This window comes from Mus musculus, chromosome 16, assembly GCF_000001635.26.
Source record: "Mus musculus strain C57BL/6J chromosome 16, GRCm38.p6 C57BL/6J".
In the NCBI taxonomy this organism is placed as follows: Eukaryota; Metazoa; Chordata; class Mammalia; order Rodentia; family Muridae; genus Mus; species Mus musculus.
Window position 1 is genome coordinate 59,831,340 of NC_000082.6, and position 18,805 is coordinate 59,850,144.

The 18,805-nt window shown below is 38.6% G+C and overlaps 1 protein-coding gene across 2 annotated transcripts in view; it reads right to left on the reverse strand.

Moving 5' to 3' along the window:
* The window catches only part of Epha6 (Eph receptor A6), a 969,479-nt gene that overhangs the window by 189,907 nt on the left and 760,767 nt on the right, over window positions 1–18,805 (reverse strand). For both annotated transcript variants that reach the window (XM_006521787.3, NM_007938.2), the window contains one exon: window positions 7,903–8,028. In XM_006521787.3, the coding sequence (XP_006521850.1) occupies window positions 7,903–8,028 (126 nt within the window). The remainder of the gene's footprint in view (window positions 1–7,902; window positions 8,029–18,805) is intronic.

Genomic DNA, 18,805 nt, shown 5'->3' on the forward strand with positions numbered 1-18,805 from the left:
ATCTTTTAAGAGTCCCTAAAAGGCTAGCAGAAAGCTCTCTGTTACCCAGGGGTGATAGCATGTTGTACTTCTGACTTCCAAACTGTCTTTCACTTATATAAGTGATAGGTTATATAATTATGCAGTTTTCTGTATCATTCCCATCAGAAAAAAAATCTCTAGGAAATTTAAGATAAAACAAATCTCTGTCTTTATCTATTTACCTATGAGTCTCATAATTTCACTTGTCTTTACAGCTGAATACTATTTCATTGTATATATGAACCATATTTCACTATCCATCCATGAGTTGGTATATAGGTTATTTGCTCCTCCTGGCTACTGTACATTGAATAGAGATGAACATAGGTGGCAAAGTATCTGTATATAGGATGTGCAGTCCTTTTGAGATAGTCCCCCGAGTGCTGCTGCTATATCCTGGGGTAGTTGTTAGCTTATTGAGAACTCTCTACATTGATTTCCACAGTGGCTGTGCCAGTTTGTATGCTCATCAATAGTCAATAAGTGTTCCTTGCTCCTGTGCCCCCAACATCATCATTTGTTGTCATTTGCTTTATATTCTTAGTTATAAAATCTAGATAAAATCTTAAGGTAGATTAAGTTTGCGGTTCCTTGATGGTTAAGGATTTTGAACATTAACAATATTCTTGGCTATTCCTAACTTCTTCCTTTTTGAGAGCTCTCTGTTTCATTCCATGGCCTCCGTTTTAATTGGTTGCTTTCACTGTGTTTACGATGCTCTGTGGATGATCCACAAAGGGTCATGTAGTTCCCGCATAGAGCTTTCGGAGCATGCTCTCTTCACTCAGCTTGAGAGCTCACACTTATCCTGGAGAATGTATTCCCTTTTTAAAAATTCCGTCTTTATTTCTAGCTACAAGCTTCTTGTCCAGTTTATTGCTCTTGGACATAAGAACCAGAATTACTTCAACAAGTTCCCTGAGACACCCCAGCAGGTGCCCTACAGACTCAGATCCCTGCCTATAATACCATCAACACAGGTTCTTTCTGATGAACTTTTAATTATAATGAGAAAACAATTGCTCAATGCATCACACATAATTAGATCACCGACTACTCTCTCCCTACCTGCACAGAGGTCCTATTTATAGCCAAATCTTTGCTGTAACTTTTACAAGATGTTTAAGTTTTCCTTCTCAGAGTTCAGCTTAGCTAAGAACACGCCCCGCAAGCCGTCTGTGAAGAGAACTGAGGAGAGCCCACTGGGTCAGAGTACAGCTTCCACTGTGCTTTGCCCTACAAAGCAGAAGAATGAGAGCCAAATGGAGACATATTCATTTCAGCGCTGGTCTCCCTGTTACTCGTGTATTTAAGTGGCCCAGCTGCCCAACAGGGCATGCATTCTACCCTGAGGGAACTGGCATTCTGAAGGGAAGGGATAGAGGTATGGGAGCAGACTGGTTCCTTTGGTGTTTCTAATTAGAGAGAAAACATACTTACAAAACAACCCTAGTCAATGACAAGATTAAATGCTGTCTCACATGGAGACACAGCTAAATTAGCAAATGGCATGAGGCTGCTTAGAATTCTTTGTAAGAAGAAAATGATTTCTTTGACAAGAACTGACCATGTTTTTTAAATAGAACCAAAAATAAATGGCATAATCTATAATGATAAACAAGCTCTCTAGGTGCTGGGTATTTTTTTTTTTTAGTGATTTTAAATAGCTATATAAGATTTATATTTTTAAGATGCAAACTTATTCTAATGATAGTCAAATAAAAAGAAGCTTTTATGTTAATAAGACGGCTTAGCTAAGGTCAAAGGGTAAAGCTTTTTAAAGGCTGTGAATAGACATACATAAGTGGATGAGAGATTATTTAAAGGCTCTTATAAGATTTTTCATGTCTCTCTGGCAGACAAGAAAAAACTCAAAGCGTGTTCAAGAGTTTGCTATCAAATGTACTGCGCAGCCACTTTTCTCCTGTTTTAATGTACTATATAATGGCGGTCGCGCGCTGAGCTCTAACACTGAGCAGAATGTTGAAAGTAGATATCTAGTTCTGTGGAACCAAGTGCTTCCTTTTTGAACTGCCTGCCACCTGGAGACACTCCCAAGCCTGAACGTTACAAGTGTTGGCACACATGAACATGTATCCATCTTTTGGGGGAAGAGATTCTACTGTTTAGCCTTTAATTTTCTTTTATTTTTCAGTGTTGGGCATGGAGATGAGGATAAAGAACTACCATGCATTCAGGTGTTCCATTACAAAAGACCAGTCTCACTTTCTGCCAACAAATAAAAGAGCAACAGTCCCACTCTACTGGGTGACTTGTCCATAGGATTCCTTCAGTTCATAAACGGCATTGACATTTCTCAAGCCTAATATCTGCAGGTTGTTAATGACATCTTCAACTTAGTGTATGTTCCTATCCTTACTTCTAAAAATTCCAAATATATTTTAGGCCTGATTTGTCATCGTTTCCCTACTTTTGGGGTACTTCCATAGTTAATTCCAATAATCAGAGACAAGCACCGACTCTTCTAAGCCCACTGACTTTGAACAGTAAGCAAGCTGACAAAAATAAGATCTAGATTTTGATCTGGCTTTTGCATTGATTGTAAACTGCGTCCTAAGTGGGTGCTTAAACAAAAACTCCTGGAACCTAGCACTACAATGTTGCTAACATATAAAGGGGGCATTTTCCCTTAATAGATTAGCAGGCAATCACAGATGCTATCTTCCTTTTGCTTTGATGGCTGGGTATATTGTTACTCCATCTCTGACCCTGCCCTTCAAGGCTTCTCTTACCAGAAGCTTCAGTAATCCTGGGTGCCTGCCTAGACCTGCCTGAGTCTGCAACTTAGTTTCTCTTCTTAGATGCAATTCTTCTGAAGCCTGAAACTGCCAAATCTTTAGAGCAAGAGAGATCTTTAGAAACAATAACACAAGTAGTAGAGACTGAAGTGGGGGGATGGGGGGATGGGGGAATGGGGAGGGGATGAAGTCGCTACTAACAAGGCAATGAGAAACAGGAAGTTAGTACTATGGAGGAAAGCGTATCTTTCTTCTTCTTCTTCTTCTTCTTCTTCTTCTTCTTCTTCTTCTTCTTCTTCTTCTTCTTCTTCTTCTTCTTCTTCTTCTTCTTCTTCTTCTCCTTTTTACTGTACGACATTTGAAAATATTTGGAACTTGTCCTCACACTTTTCATCTTTTACAGTTCCCTTCAGCTCTTGACTTAAGCAGGAACATGGGCACTCTCATCTGTAATTCATCCTGGGTAATTGGCAATTCTTGCTACTGCAAAATATTCAGCAGATGAGCAACAGATTTTCATCCTGAAAAGCTCCTACTTATAAAGAATATTGTGTCAGGCATATATGAAGTACATGATACGTTATTAAAATAAGGCAACTTCTGTATAGTCTTTGGAAAATTAATTTAATTATCACCATCATCGGGAGAGCTATTTCCAGTAGAAGCTGGTTTGCTGTAAGTGACTGGGTTTGAAATGTTTCAGGCTAAAGTCCCTGCCCCAACCCCACTTTCTGTAGCCTCTTAGCTTGCCTGAAAATATGAAGAAACCAAATGGTTTAATTTGATTTTTTTCTGAACCACTGTTTGATCACATTTAAAGTTTAATGTATACTTTTCCACTGTTGATTTCCCATGGTGCACTGAGTTCATGTGAAATTTCTTTAACATATTCTTTACTCCATTCAAAGCTGCCACTGAGTCATAATCATTCGTGCTATTTCTTTTCTGCAACCTGCAACCTTTGTATGTGCCCAGAGTTAAGAGCATCATCGCCACCAGGCTCAAGACTTCCTGTGGCTTCACACTTATCACTCCTGGTCTAATTTGAACACCTGAAGTGTATGTTTCTAAAAAGTTCTTTTAGATTGGATAACAGTGCATACAAATTCCCCTAACTCTGTATCAGATAGTGTTTCCCGTGAAATACAGAGAGGGAAATCTTGACATTAGTTAAGTGGGTTGGGGAGCCATTTTCATATTTACTCAGGACTGTGAGGCCTTTGCTATGAAAAAAAAAAAAAACGGTACAGTAGAAATGTTAGTGACAGGGTTGGGGATTTAGCTCAGTGGTAGAGGGCTTGTCCAGCAAGCACAAGGTCCTGGGTTTGGGCCTTAGCTCTGGAAAAAAAAAAAAGACAAAATAATAAAAACACCAACCCCACAAACAAAACCAAAATAAAACAAAAAACAAACAAACAAACAAAAAACAAAACCAAGGTAACTAAGAAATGCTAGTGACATACACAAAGCTGGTATGTGAGCCCACTTTCTATTGTAGCCAGCCAAGGGGCAAGAATACAGATGTAAAACGGTTTGGATCTTTGAATTTAAGAGGGATTAAAATCTCTTTCTGAGAAAATAAGCAAGTGATATTAAACAGTATTAGCTATATTCCCCCCAAAACTGCATATCATGTGTTTGAGTCGCCTAGTGCTCATATTTATACTGTTATTCGCCTAGTGCTCATATTTATACTGTTATTCAGTTCCAGGTAAGCAAAGAAAGACTCTAACCAAACCAGCCACTTCCCCTGAACCTAACACACAATGAAGACTCTGAGAGGTAAATGAGCAGATGAGGCACATTCATGGTACAGGCAGGCAAACTGAGATGTTTTCTCTGGAGTAACATCAGTTTCTAAGATTAACCACCGAGGAAATAGTAGGAGGATTTTCCATGCTTATTTTGGTCTGAATTTACCCATTTAACGTTCCTCCTTGCTCCTCCATATTAGCCAACATATCCTAGTGTCTCTCTCTATCCTAGACTCAGAGAAATAACCCTTTCAAAATGACTTGTTTAGAAACAAGAAATTCACAAATGATCGACTGTTGTTACACAGATACTGACAAGCGTGTCTGTTTTCTCTCTCATGATCCAGTGGTTGTTCTAAGACGGGGAAGTTACGGGTTAGAAGGAAATGCTGTAGAAATACTGAGGCTTCATAGCAGGCTGTGATGGGAAACAAAGGATCACCGATACTCTACAAAACATACTTGCGTATCTCATTTAAATTTGATTAACAGGAACTAAATTAACATCTGCACCAGAACAGATTTGCTAATACATCAATGACACAGGAAATATCTTGAGGGACTGCCAAGTTCTGTGGCATATAATCAATTAGCAGACGCCCAGCGGGCATCGCCCTTCAGCTGGTTCTAAGAGCGTCCTGGTAGCCATGGGGAGGGAACACGCTTCCTGTCCTTGGTTTAACATCCTAACCCTGAAGGACCATCCATGCAGCATTACACAACAAAGGGATACTTCGCTGTATTAAAAGTAGAAAACAATAAGAACTTCGTGTGAGGATTGCATTACTTCTCTTAAGACAAGATTACGAAGGAAATTCTTGGGAAATTAACTAGGGTTGAATGAGAGAAAAATACAAATTACCTTTGAAAATATGGCAGCCTTTGGTGGTTAGGGGAGAAAATGTACAGGGATCACTTATGCGAGGGTTTTGTGTCAGGAAGAGCGAGCTGAGTTAATTTCAGGTAGGAGGAACAGGAACAAGTTGAGGTTCATAAATGTTTTATGCAGTAATTTTGTTTCACCTGATTTGTATGTAAGTCATGAAAACTGAATGGAGCTTTTTTTTTCCTCCTACGAAAGCTGGAGGCAAATTTGGCTTAAAGCCTGGAAGAATAGAGTGTTGGGGACGCTCTCTCAGATCCTTCTCTGGAAGGCAGTATTTTGTGTTTGTGCCATGGAAATACCATCTTCCTTCTGTCATTCCCAGTGGCTAAATGACAAGGGCTATTTCAATTTTTTGCTAGTATTGCTGAATAATTCAAATCACTGTTAAACTTCATAATATCATCTCTGCCAGATATATCTAAATTCAATGTACCATGAGTGTCTGCTGCCCACAGAGACCAAAGAGAGTGTCAGGTCTTCTAGACTAATATTAAGGATTAAACTACTAAAGTACAAATTGGGTGTATCTGCGCAGTTTTAGTCAGTGAGATATTAATTATAGAAACTGGAGCTATATTTAAAAATTATAGTGTAAATTAATTTTCCAGAAAGAAATTACACATACACTGAATGTTTTACAGAGCTGGTTGACTCCTTGCAACATTAGGGAAGTTGGAATGTTGTAGGCCTAAACCAAATAGCTGGAGTTATCTTACGCAGACAAAGGGATCCAGAGGGTCTGAGGCATTTATTGTTCAAACTGTGTGTGACCTTAATATTCTTGCACTACGGTAAATCCTTCTGGGATGTAAAACAGACCTTCTACCAACCTAAAAGCTAAGAGCACTGTCATATAACATGTGAGGTTTGCAGTAGTGCCTCTACTTTGGTGTAACAGCCTCTCTATGCTGTGATGCCTTTAAAAAGTCCTTATTTATAGCTTTCTTTGTTTCGTTACTATAAAAGTTCATAAACGGCTGGAGACATTGCTTATACATTCAAAGTACTTGCTGCTTCTGCAGAGGACATGGGATCAATTCTCAGCACCCACATGGCACTCACAACCCTCTGTAACTCCAGTTCCAGACAACCTCTTTGGTCTGTGTGGGTAGCAGGCACTCGAGGTGCATTGATATATGCAGAGAAAATACTCATACACATAAAATAAAAAGACATTAAATCCTTAGAAAAGCCTCCACTAAATGACTACTTTGCTGGAACATGAATTTCAGGCATCCTAAATATGTGATACTGGCCCATAGTCACCCTTTGTTGTTTCTCTATTAAAGCATTTCTGTTTGAGGTGAGGGCTGTGATTTGTCTATACCACCAGTAATTAGTTCTGAGAGCTTAGTTGATGTAGATTTCCCCCTTCTCTTTGGCAACAGAAGTAGAAATTCTCCACACCATTCTCCCCAATCTGTTTCTGAGGAGATAAATGGAGCAGAGTATCATCAGAACTAAAATTCCTAAGATCATTTTGGTATCTACTTTTATCAATAGTACTGTCAGCCATAAATTCTCTAGCCACAGCATTAAAGGACAATACTAAAGTAAAGGACATGAAAGCATATTTACTACTAGTTGATTTTTATATATTAAGGCAAGAGGGAAATATCAGAATAATTGCAAGAGTAGTTGGCATGCTGTTAAGATAAAGCAAACAAATGCACATCTTGGGACTTCTGAAAAATCAAGATTTCCAGTCTAGGCAAGTATTCTATTACCCTGTTAAGTGGGCCAGATCTCTTGGATACATTACCACATTAGCATAATTTATACCATACTATTACTTAAGATAAATACACAAGAATTTTGATTAAAGACACCAGGAGTCAGCATTCACATAAGTGCAAAGTAGATCTGTATCATTTGGGTAAATTGCAGGAGGGCAGCTCCAGACTTCACTGAGTTACGGGAGGCAAGGATCTGTGACAAAGGGTGCCATGAATAACCCACAAAGAACTTTACTAAATTCTGAGATCGCAGTTCAGAACGTTACATATGTTTTCTCTTATTTCATAATTTTGGTCAGATTATTATTTAAAGAGAAGACTGCATATTAATTTTCTATCTCAAACATTTCTTCCAATTTTTGTTTGCTGGCCTTTCTTCAAATCATTTTCCTTTAGTGAAATGGAACTTTAGTTAAATCTCTATAGACTTGTCCAATTATACTATCTGTCAACATACTTCATTTTCAGTTTTCTTTTGTGGTTCATTCCAAGTGGCAAGGTGGCTCTGGTGATTGCTTATGTAAACCTTATGCTGAGGGGGCACTTGGGTACCAGTCCCTTTCCCCGCTTTGATGCCATTCCATAGCACTAGATATTACAGATGTGCAGGCTGCATTGCAAAGAGTCATTTACACTTCTTCTCAACATCTTTTAGAAGTATTCATTTCTGTATTATTTTTCTGTCAACTGTGAGAAGAGCTCTATTGGTTCATGTGGTGGTAGAGATATCCACTTGGAGTGCCTACCTGCAGGAATCCTGGGGGGCAGAGAGCCTCCTGCAGTCACTGGATGTGGCGCTTGGATGCCATTTAAAAACCCAGCCCTTAGGAAGCTGGGGCAGAAGGCTTCCACCCCAATCGCCGGGAAGGATCCTTAGAAAAGATAAAAATTGACGTCAGTCAAAGTCTTACTCATGGAAAAGTTAATGATCTTTTACATTCAATTAAACCTCAAATCAATAATGATAAAAAACTTCACAAGAAAGTTATGAAATTAAAGGATTTGGGCTATTGTTTTCCCCCCATAGATTTGTAAGACCATTGAATTATTCTTCAGAAGATCTTCTTGCTAGTTATATTACCCTGTTGAGTTCTATAATAAAATTTCCTCTCCTTCCTCTCTCCCTCTCTACCTCTCCCTCTCTCTTCTTGTCTCTCTCCTTCCTCTTCTCCCTCTTTCTTCCTCCTTCCCTCTTTCCCTCCTCTTCTCCCTCTCCCTCCCTCTTTTCTTCCCCTCCTCTCTCCCTCCTCTTCTTTTCTCCCTCCATCCCTCTCTTCCCACCCTCCTCTCTCCCTCCCTCTTTCTCTTTTCTCTTTTGAGATAAGGTCTTACTAGGCAACCTCAGCTGACCTGGAACACTCTATGTTGAACAGGTTGGCCTCAAACTCATAGACACTCACCTGCCTCTGTCTCTCAAGTACTGGTATTAAAGTTATGCACCACTACGTTTAGCTCAAAGTTAAATTTATATTTAGTTCCAAGAGTCAGGTTATGAAATGATGAGACAGACATGAATGTCAGTCTCTGATATCATCTGCATTATCCACAACCACATGAATGAGAAATACACAGAAAATTGTTCCAATAACATCTTAAAGCTATATTGTGTCTAAATAGCACAGTGCTTTGCTCTGGAAGTATCAATACCAATGGCTAAAATGAGCATAGCCTTTTATATTTATACATATTTAAAATATGTATAAAACAGTAAACATACACCACTGTTCTTAATTCTTCACACATTTCTCTTGAGGACATGATGAGAGTTTGCAAAGGTAGAACCATTTTCCTTTATCTTTTTATGAAGTAAGACAACAGAAAGTATTGGAAAATTATCGATCAAATTATATAATGAGTCTCTGAGCAAAAGGGTATTAGTGTAGAAAAGCACTTTCATCAAGGACCAGTGTTCCTTAAACTAACAAATTGAGTTCTAGAGATGAGAAGCGATATCACAGATTTTCCCAAGGACAAACTCCACTGTGAAAATAAACAATGAAAAAAAATCCCTATTTGAGAGATTGCTATCCTTTGTATATGAGTTGGAGAATGAAACTCTAAAATATAAACATTAAAAACTGGTAATTCAATGACTTGAAGATAATATAGTCACTCTGAAGAAAATTTATTTATTATTGAGTGGACAACTCTAGTAATCCAGTTGGGAAATCTAAAGTGAAATTCTAGTTGAGCACAGAAGACATAATTCACCAAGGGCATCTATCTCATTTAAACCTCTAGAGAGCCTACTAGGGTGAGGAATTGTATAGGCTGTGTCTGAGAGGGGATGCTTCCCATGCTCTGGTTTAGCAAGTCCCATATTTGTGGAGAGACTTTATTCTGTCTTGTGCTTTGAGTATAAAATATCTTTTAAAGGCTTGTGTCCCTGAACACTACTAGTTAGTGGTGTTTTAGATGATTGTGGAACACGTTAAGGATGGAGTTTTGCTTAAAGAAGTGGATCACAGTGGGAAGACTCTGAAGTTTGTCCTTAGTTCCTGCCTACCCTGAAGAAGTACTGTGATTAGCTTCCTTATACCATGACAGCTGCACCCCTTCTTCAACCAGGAGGGACTGTATCCCCTCAAACTATAAGCCAAAATCAACTCTTCTTTCTTTCTTATATCTCAGGCATTTGATCACATCAGTAAGATAAGTAGTCACTAATATACTGTTTTCAACACAAAAATATTTACCAAAAATAGGTTAAAGTTGGAAGCATCCCTGAACTTAGGTCTGGACTAATGGCGGAGCTGATATGCTTTTAACATTAAGAAAGATATCTATCCAGGAGACCAGAGAGTGTACAATCAAACTTCAAAGGATAGTGAAAGACATTAATTTCTTCTTGTGACTGCATAGAACATTCATTGCTGATCACAAATAGTTCCTATGTGTAAGTTCTCCCATAGAAAGCATTTTCTATATTGTAGTGCTTTCTGTATAGTGTTTTCTGGAAAACACTAGACACTAATGGTGGCATTTCACTGAATGCCAGGTGAATGTAATTTTATATATGTGCATAGCATTCTTATCTAAAGTCACAAAAGAAATGATATTGCTATAATGGAAAAATAATGGCAAGAAATACAGATTCAGTTATATACCATGACAACAAAAGTGGCATAGGTTTTATGCAGATATTAAAAAGTAAAAGTTTAGCTGACAATGATTTATTAAAACCAAGAAATAGAAATATTGGTTCAAGTATATTGGATATTAGGGAAAAGAATAACTTAGTCACACAGAACAATGAATAAAAGGATATAAATGAAATGACCATGAAAGCAACTTAAAACGAAGCTATTCAGAGCAATGACTCTGAGTAATTTAAATATGGTGTGCATTTTGAGATGTTGACTTGTATTTACCAGTTTTTCAGAACACCATAAAAACTACCAATTTAGAAAAGAAGCTCATTATTTTAACTCCTTGGAAAGAACTAAACACAAATAGTACTTCATTGCTATGATTATATTGATTACTGTGTGCTGTTGTGACAGCTGTCACACCTAATAGCAGCTTTCCTTCCGCTAAACTCACTGCACCTCTCACGATGGCTTTGTTGTGTTTCTTTACCTTGGTTAAAAAAGTCTTTCATTCATTGGAGTGTCTGTTTCTTAAAGAAAGGTCTCTGTTACAAAAGCCAATAGAACCCCAGAAAAGTCCTGTGCCTGGATACACATTCAGCTGAGGTCTGGCATTATATGATAATTTTATTGTGTATCATTTTTTAATTCATTCATAGGGGATCAAATTTTCAGACTTGTTATGGGTTGAATACAAAATTCCCCTCACAGGTATTTATTTTCACCGGTTTGTTCCCTAGTAGGTGGGGTTTTTTAGGGAACGTTCTAGAAACTTTGTCAGGTGGCATTTAGCTGGAAGAATGAATTCACTTGGAACAGGTCTTTGGGAATATCTTACCCTTAGATCTTTGCTGCCTTTCTCTTCCTGTTCCCTTCACACTAAGAGAAAGAATAGATAGCTTCTACCCTATGCCCCAGCAACGTGACACTCTGTCTGAGCACATGGAACCAGGAGACAATTTTTAAGCACAAGTAAATTATTCCTGTCTTTAAGTTGTTTTGCCTGAGTGTTTCACAGCCGCAGTAGAAGTAACTAACCCAGCTGTGTTGATACAAAATGATTTTAGCAGGTTCAGTTAACAATTGCTCCAGTTGTTCCCATTCGACTTTCTTTTTTTTTTTTTAATTGTGAAACATATCAATAATTTATTCTGAATTGGAAGTCATGACATCTACATCTGTAGCATGAGATTTGTCAATTTCTTTAAGTTTCAGTTTTAGTTACAGTAGAAGAGTAAATATTAAATATTTATAACATGAACATTTGTATTTCTGGCTTGTTAGTTTCTTGAGTCCTTCATTAGAACAGTGGCTCTCAGGTTTAGTGGTTCCAGAATACTTAGAACATCATAAATTAGGGTCGGAGAAACCATTATATGCACTTTGTAGATAGAGGGTTGGGGACCCGTGCAAAATATAATGTATTATTATCAAAAGGAAAACGCTGTCTCTGTATGCTAGTAGCATCCACTGAAAGACATTATGCTGTTGTAAAGTATAATTATTGTGGAAGATGGGAAGAAAGATTTTAAGTCCCAGGGGACCAGGATGTCTGTTGTCAGAGAATGTCTTCTGTATATGCCAGGGAAGCTACACCCAAGAAACCTCAAAAAATACAATCACCTAAATTAGACCTGCATAATGACACCATCGATTGACATGCTCACATGGTAAGGCGTAGCTCAAAGGATGCCACTCCTAGGTGAAGAGCCATAGGTAATTAATTGTTTGCAAAAGAGGAAGACAGTCTTTTCCAGGGGCAGACTTTCTAAAAAGTTATGGATCACAAGTGGTCAGCCCTAAAACACATGCATTACCACAAAATGGACTCAGCAGGTTGTGTGAGCATGCATGCATATGCATGTGTGTGTGTGTGTGTGTGTGTGTGTGTGTGTGTGTAAATAAAGAGGGATAGGTTATATATTTGAGAAGAAGTTAGGGTGTAGAGTGCAGGTGTTGAATGGGGAGACAGAAGAATAGAAATGATGTGATACAATACTCATGTATGAAATTCTCAAAAATAAAAGGCTGCCCTCTACTAGTTTATATACTGAGACTAAACTGTAAAAAGGAGACATTGAAATGCCCTGCATTCTGATTTCTGACTTGAAAGCATGACTCAAAGTTACTTAGGTTTCTGTGACTGAATGTTAGCTGGCCTGCAGAGTAACTATTTTCAATAATTAAAACATATTTGATGCAAACTCTATGGAACTAAATCCTTCTTCTAAGTGGGTGTCGCTCCTAGGTCTCTGGAACAGCTCTGCATTAAGAATTGGGTGTCACTAGGTGTTTGTATAAACGTAGCACACAAAGGCAGAGAATGCTGAGCTTTCTCTTCTTTTTTTTTTTTTTCTTTTTTCCATTTTTTATTAGGTATTTCGCTCATTTACATTTGCAATGCTATACCAAAAGTCCCCCATAGCCACCCACCCCCTCTCCCCTACCCACCCACTCCCCTTTTATGGCCCTGGCGTTCCCCTGTACTGGGGCATATAAAGTTTGCGTGTCCAATGGGCCTCTCTTTCCAGTGATGGCCGACTAGGCCATCTTTTGATACATATGCAGCTAGAGTCAAGAGCTCCGGGGTACTGGTTAGTTCATAATGTTGTTCTACCTATAGGGTTGCAGATCCCTTTAGCTTCTTTGGTACTTTCTCTAGCTCCTTCATTGGGGGCCATGTGATCCATCCAATAGCCGACTGTGAGCATCCACTTCTATGTTTGCTAGGCCCAGGCATACTCTGACAAGAGACAGCTATATCAGGGTCCTTTCAGCATAATCTTGCTAGTGTATGCAATGGTGTCAGCATTTGGAAGCTGATTATGGGATGGATCCCCGGATATGGTAGTGTCTACATGGGCTTCACCAGAGTCATCTTTAGGATTCAGTTACAGTCCACCGCTGTTTTGCTGGTTTCTATCTGGTCTGCCTCTACCGAGGCTTCTGCAACAATGAGTTTCCTTTTGTAAACAGTTTCAAACCTTAGGCTGTTTGGTGTACTTCAGAGTGCAGGGAAAACAGGCAGAAGGAACTCAAGGCCAGACAGTCCATATATATGTATTGTTATTTATGTATGTACATTTTGAACGTTTTTCTTTTAGTTACAAACAAATACAGAAACAAAATATACTTTTAATTCTATACCTTGGAAGCGTTGCTCAAACATTTTGTTGTTAGAGGTGCTGTAAAGCCAGAGAAGTTGGGAGGTTACTTGGGGTGGGGGATGCTAAAGTGTTGGTGAAAATACTTTATTTCAAAGACCTGAATAAATAGATCAGGACTTTTTAGTGATTATAGTAGACGTACTTTGTTACTTCTATATAGGAGTTCTCCGCAACATCTATACATTAGAAAACACTTTAAATACCTAAGGGCGAACACAGTTGGAGTGTTCATGCCTTCATGAATTCTTTATCGTATTCCTTATATTATGACAAGGAAGGTTTATGTAATCAGATATGAAGAGAAAAGAACACACACAAGTATTGAAAATAAGGATTCACTAATATCAGTTACAAATAGTAGCATTTTAATAACCCCGTGTATTGCTAATATTACATTACATTGTCAAGATAAACTGAATGCAGTAAGACCTGAAATTATATTTGTAGCACCAATATAAAAATAAATATCACTTCAAAAGTAGTTTTATTCCACCTTTATATCCATCCTCCCTCCCTCCCTCCCTCCCTCCCTCCTTCCCTCCCTCCCTCCCTTCCTCCCTCCCTCCCTCCCTCCCTTCCTTCCTTCCTTTACTTTCTTTGATCCAAATTGGCCTCTGCCACTTTAGTGCTGGGATTAAGATATGCAACGTCACACATGACCCTATATTCTGTATTTCAGAATAAACATAACACCCACAATAAAGTCAATTGTTTCTATGACAAATAAATAAACACAATCCATGCAGGAGATACTTGCAAACTCAAAGATGTTTGCTGATGGGACTACTCTGAACTGGTACATCTGAAAAGAGTGTGTGCATATCAGGGAGGCTCTGCTCCTCTCCCTGTAGCTGTCTTATGTACATTACTCCATGGCTGGTCTTTCAATAAATGGCCATACTTCTCTGAAAATGGAACAGTTAAGCCAAACGCTATTCCAAGTGTTGATTTCACCGAGGCACTCCTACTGCTGAATGCTTGAGATTCTTCACTAACCCTCCTCTCTCCAGCTACATGGGTCCTTTCTTTAGCAGTCTCCATAAACATTCCTTTATTCCTTCTGGAGCTTGTATTTTCTTTCGTTCTTATTTTTTTTCAGTCATAATAATTTATAGTACCACAGGTTCTCTAAGAGAAGGAAGGTCATATACATTCATGTGTGAGAAAATATTCCCTAATTTTTTGTAATCAGGAAGGTGGCTAAACACTCAAAGTTTTTGATCACTACCAAAGAAGACTAACCCCAGGAAGAAGAGCCATCTTTCGATGCAGCACTGGAAGAATGTATCCTTAGGCCATAGAGACCTTTGATATGGCTCCCTCACTGATCCAGTACGTGAAGGCTGAGATGCTCAGCCAATGTACATCTTAGCCTAGAATGGTTTATTCCTCCTTGTGTCCCTTGAGGCCAGCCAGTCTGGTGTCCTGAAACTGTGATCAAAGGATGTACAGAGGATAGTTTCAATAAAAGCTAGTTGAGTAAGTGGTATAAGGACGAAGCAATTGAAAGTGACATATTCCTCCTTAGGCAAATAACTTCCTAGGATCTAAAGAACTTGCATGCACAGTTGATTTCTAGGTCAAATTATTTTTCTTGGAAGGGAGGTAATTTTTATTTAGGCTTAAAATATGGGAAATTTCCCCTTCTCGGGGACATCCGTATGCCTTTCCTAGAGCCCTCCTCGTTTCTTAATCTCTCTGGGTCTGTGGATTGTCGTGTGATTATCCTTTACTGAACAGCTAAATATTCACTCATAAGGGAGTACATATCATGTTTGTCTTTCTGGGTCTGGGTCACTCTAGTGAGAGCTCCTAGTAATTGAGGAAATGGAACATGAACAGGACATATTCTCTAGCCAGGGAAGGCTTCCAAGAGTGGGACTGGAACATCAACCCAGCCAAAACCCTATAGCCATTGACCCACAATTTGTCCTGCATGCAAGATATACTGGAGCAGTGATGGCTCAGAGCTTTTAAGAGTGGATGACCAATGACTGGTGTAACTTGAGGCTCGTGCCACTAGAGGGAGCCCATATTTGACGCTGTCTAGATGGTCAGGAACAGAAAGCTGGATAGCCCAGAGAACTAGGATTGGAAACGCACAAAACTGGCCAACACTAACAAAAACAAGACCAGAACACCCCCAACAACAACAACATCATAAACAATCCCCCCAAAGTCCCCCCAAAACCAAAACCAACCAACCAACCACCACCACCAACAACAACAACAAAAAGGAAGGAAGGAAGGAAGGAAGGAAGGAAGGAAGGAAGGAAGGAAGGGAAAAAGAAGAAAAGGAAAAAAGTCTATGACATGATTTCTAACGACTTCTTGCTATCCTCATAGTTTACTCATAGCCCAGTTGTGGCTAGCCCACCCAGTTGTCATTGGGAAGCTCCTCCTGCCGTCATGGGAGCAGAGATACACAGCCAAACCTTAGGCTGAGCTCGGAGAACCTGATGAAGAGCGGTAAGAAAGAATCCAGGAGCCAGAGGGGTTGAGGAAACTACAAGAACGTGGTCCACAGAATCAACTAAGCTGGGCTCATAGAAGCTCAGAGAATGAAGTGGCAATCCTGGAGCCTGAATAGGTCTGCTCTAGGTCCTCTGCATATATGTTAAAGCTGTTTAGCTTGGGGTTCTATGGGACTCCTAACAGTCAGAGTAGGGGTGTCTCTGACTCTTTTGACTGCGCTTGGGACCCTTTACTTCCCACAAGGTTACTTCATTCAGCCTTGATGTAACTCACAGTCTGTGCTTCGTCTTACTTCATCTATGCTGTTTGGTTGACATCTCTGGAAGGCATTCTATTTTTCTGAAAATGGAGAAGCTGTGGATTTGGGGGAGACTGGGAAGGAAGAGGGGCTGAGAGTATTGGAAGGAGGGGAAGGTCAGTTGGGATGTATTGTATGAGAGAAGAATCAATAAAAAAATTTAAATTATTAAAAATGATAAGTGAATTTAACTAAGCTTCCAAAGTCAAAGTCATCTAAAATATAAATTGTATAGGATATACAGTTACAAACAATAAACAAAGATATGGAAAAAGCAAACAACAAAAAATTTCTCCTTTGGTTGATACACTGACCTATTTGTATATTCAGCAAACATCAAAGCATAAATTCTGATATTGACTTCTAATTAAATGAGAAAAATATTTTTGTGACCTTGTTACTTTCAAAAAATGGTTCTAATCTAAGCCACAGTTACACTCAAAAAATTTGCTCTATTTTATAAATTCAGATACATGGAAATATTTTTGCAGTTAAAAGTTAGCATGTTTTCTCTATAGTTGTACACCTAGCCTCAATACAGATTCTTCAAAATATTATAAAATTACAAATCAAGGTGATGTTATTTTGCTCTTGACTTTCTAATCCTCCAAGTCACAGAAGTATAACTTTTAGATGCATCTCATCTTGTTAATTTTTAATAACTCATAATCCAGTATTGGAGCAAAAAGAACATGGGTATCATTTCAGTTATTTCTTCAGTGACTTTAAAATAAATTTTCATCTTTCCTCAGTTACCTTTAAAGGATATAATAACAACTGACTGTTACAATTTGTTTAATTTTTGCACCAATAAAGAGAATTAAAAGACATTGAAGATGTTTAAAATCCTTCTTGAAAAAGTGTAATATATATTATATATATTATACATACATACATATACATACATACATACATACATATATATTTTAAGAAAACATTTAAATGGCATAGTGTTCGTAATGGTAAGGTGATTCAATTGGGTCAGACTAACTTACCATGCTTCCTCTATGCTGAAAAAAAATCTGTTTACTTAAGTTTTTGCTCCACTTGCTGATTTGAATGATTTTTGGGGTTCCTGTCCAGTGGTTGTACTTATGTTTGCACTTAGTGGGTCACATGCCCTGAGTAAATAAATACTCATAGGTATATGAAGCTGAGTAACAAAATTTGCTATGTCCAAAGCCAGTGATGATGAACACACATTTTTTTTTAAATGAAGCATATTGGAAATACTTATGTGCACAGAAAGTATTCAGTGAGGACAGGGTAAATCCTTTTCTCTTTTACCTTCTCCTTCTGACTCTCAGGACCCAAAGCTCCCATTCTGTTCTCCTCACTCCTTTCCAAGCCCCTTCTCTGGAAGGCCTCTCTGGCTTTGGCAGGCATCCCTTCCTTTGTTAGAGCGTGCTTCAGCACATCTGGCAAGGATGCGCTCTATTCAAGCCTCTGTGCCTTCTTAATCTTAAATACTGTAACAGAGACACAACATCACCATAGATACAGCGTTTATTTTTCAGTCTTTTGGTGCCAATCTCAGATGCCTTTAGGACTTTGCCAGGTGCAGTAGATAAGTAAATCAGCTTTTGACAAAGGCATTTAGATGAACTGAGGGTAAAAGTTCTTACTAAAAATGAATCCCAATGTTTAGAAAATGTTTCAATAACCAAATGGCACACATATCCTGGATGATTACAGTCTAAGGCTGGTTCCTGGTGGCTGGTAGGTGACTCTGGCTTAAACATTTGTCTCCCTCACTGGACTGGACTGTGATCTCTGAATAATAGGGCAAAGGGACTGAAGAGGTGGCTCAGAGGTTAAGAAAGCATACTGTTCTTGCAGAGTCCCCATGTTTGGTTCTCAGCACACACAGTTCATAACCAACTGCAGCTCAATTTCTAGAGTGTCCAATGCCCTCAGGTCTCTGAGAGCTCACGCAAACCTGAGGTACACAGGGTCACTCAGGCACACAGACACACAAATAAAAGTGAATACATTTCTAAACAAGGACACAGATGAGTGGGTCATACAGGTCATGTTGTCTTCCATACAACCCATCTTCAGAGCCTGCTCAATGTAATGTTTATCAAGCTGCATTAAAATCATCTTTGTATAAATAGTCCAAAGGCAGTTTGACTTTGTGGAAACAAAAGAGTGACTTTTCTCTGTGTTAGAGTTTTGAGGACTATGTATGTTTTAATAATGTACATAGCCCCCCAAATATGTGTAATTATCAGAAATTAATAAGGCTTATGCTTTTCTACTTTAAATGTTCATGGAAAGCTAGTGTTAAGGACCTAGGGAGAGACTTTGGTTCTAAAATTTGCAAAGGTCTAAGAAGCAATCTGAGAAGTAATGGCAAGATGAATGGATCTGGAAAGTATGTTCTCCCATGATGCCTTTGCCAACATATTCCTACCCAGCTGTTGCTTCCTGGGCTCACAGGATGTTTTTGCTTTTGTTTTTTTCTTTTGTGAAAATAAAGTAATTTTTTATTTGCTCTCTTAGAATAAGAAAGGTGGGCCATGATACTTAAAATGCAAAGTTTTATCACTCTTGAAAACCCATCTTGATGGCCCAGTGACATTTTATTAATTAATTTTACACCCTGACCACAGTTTCC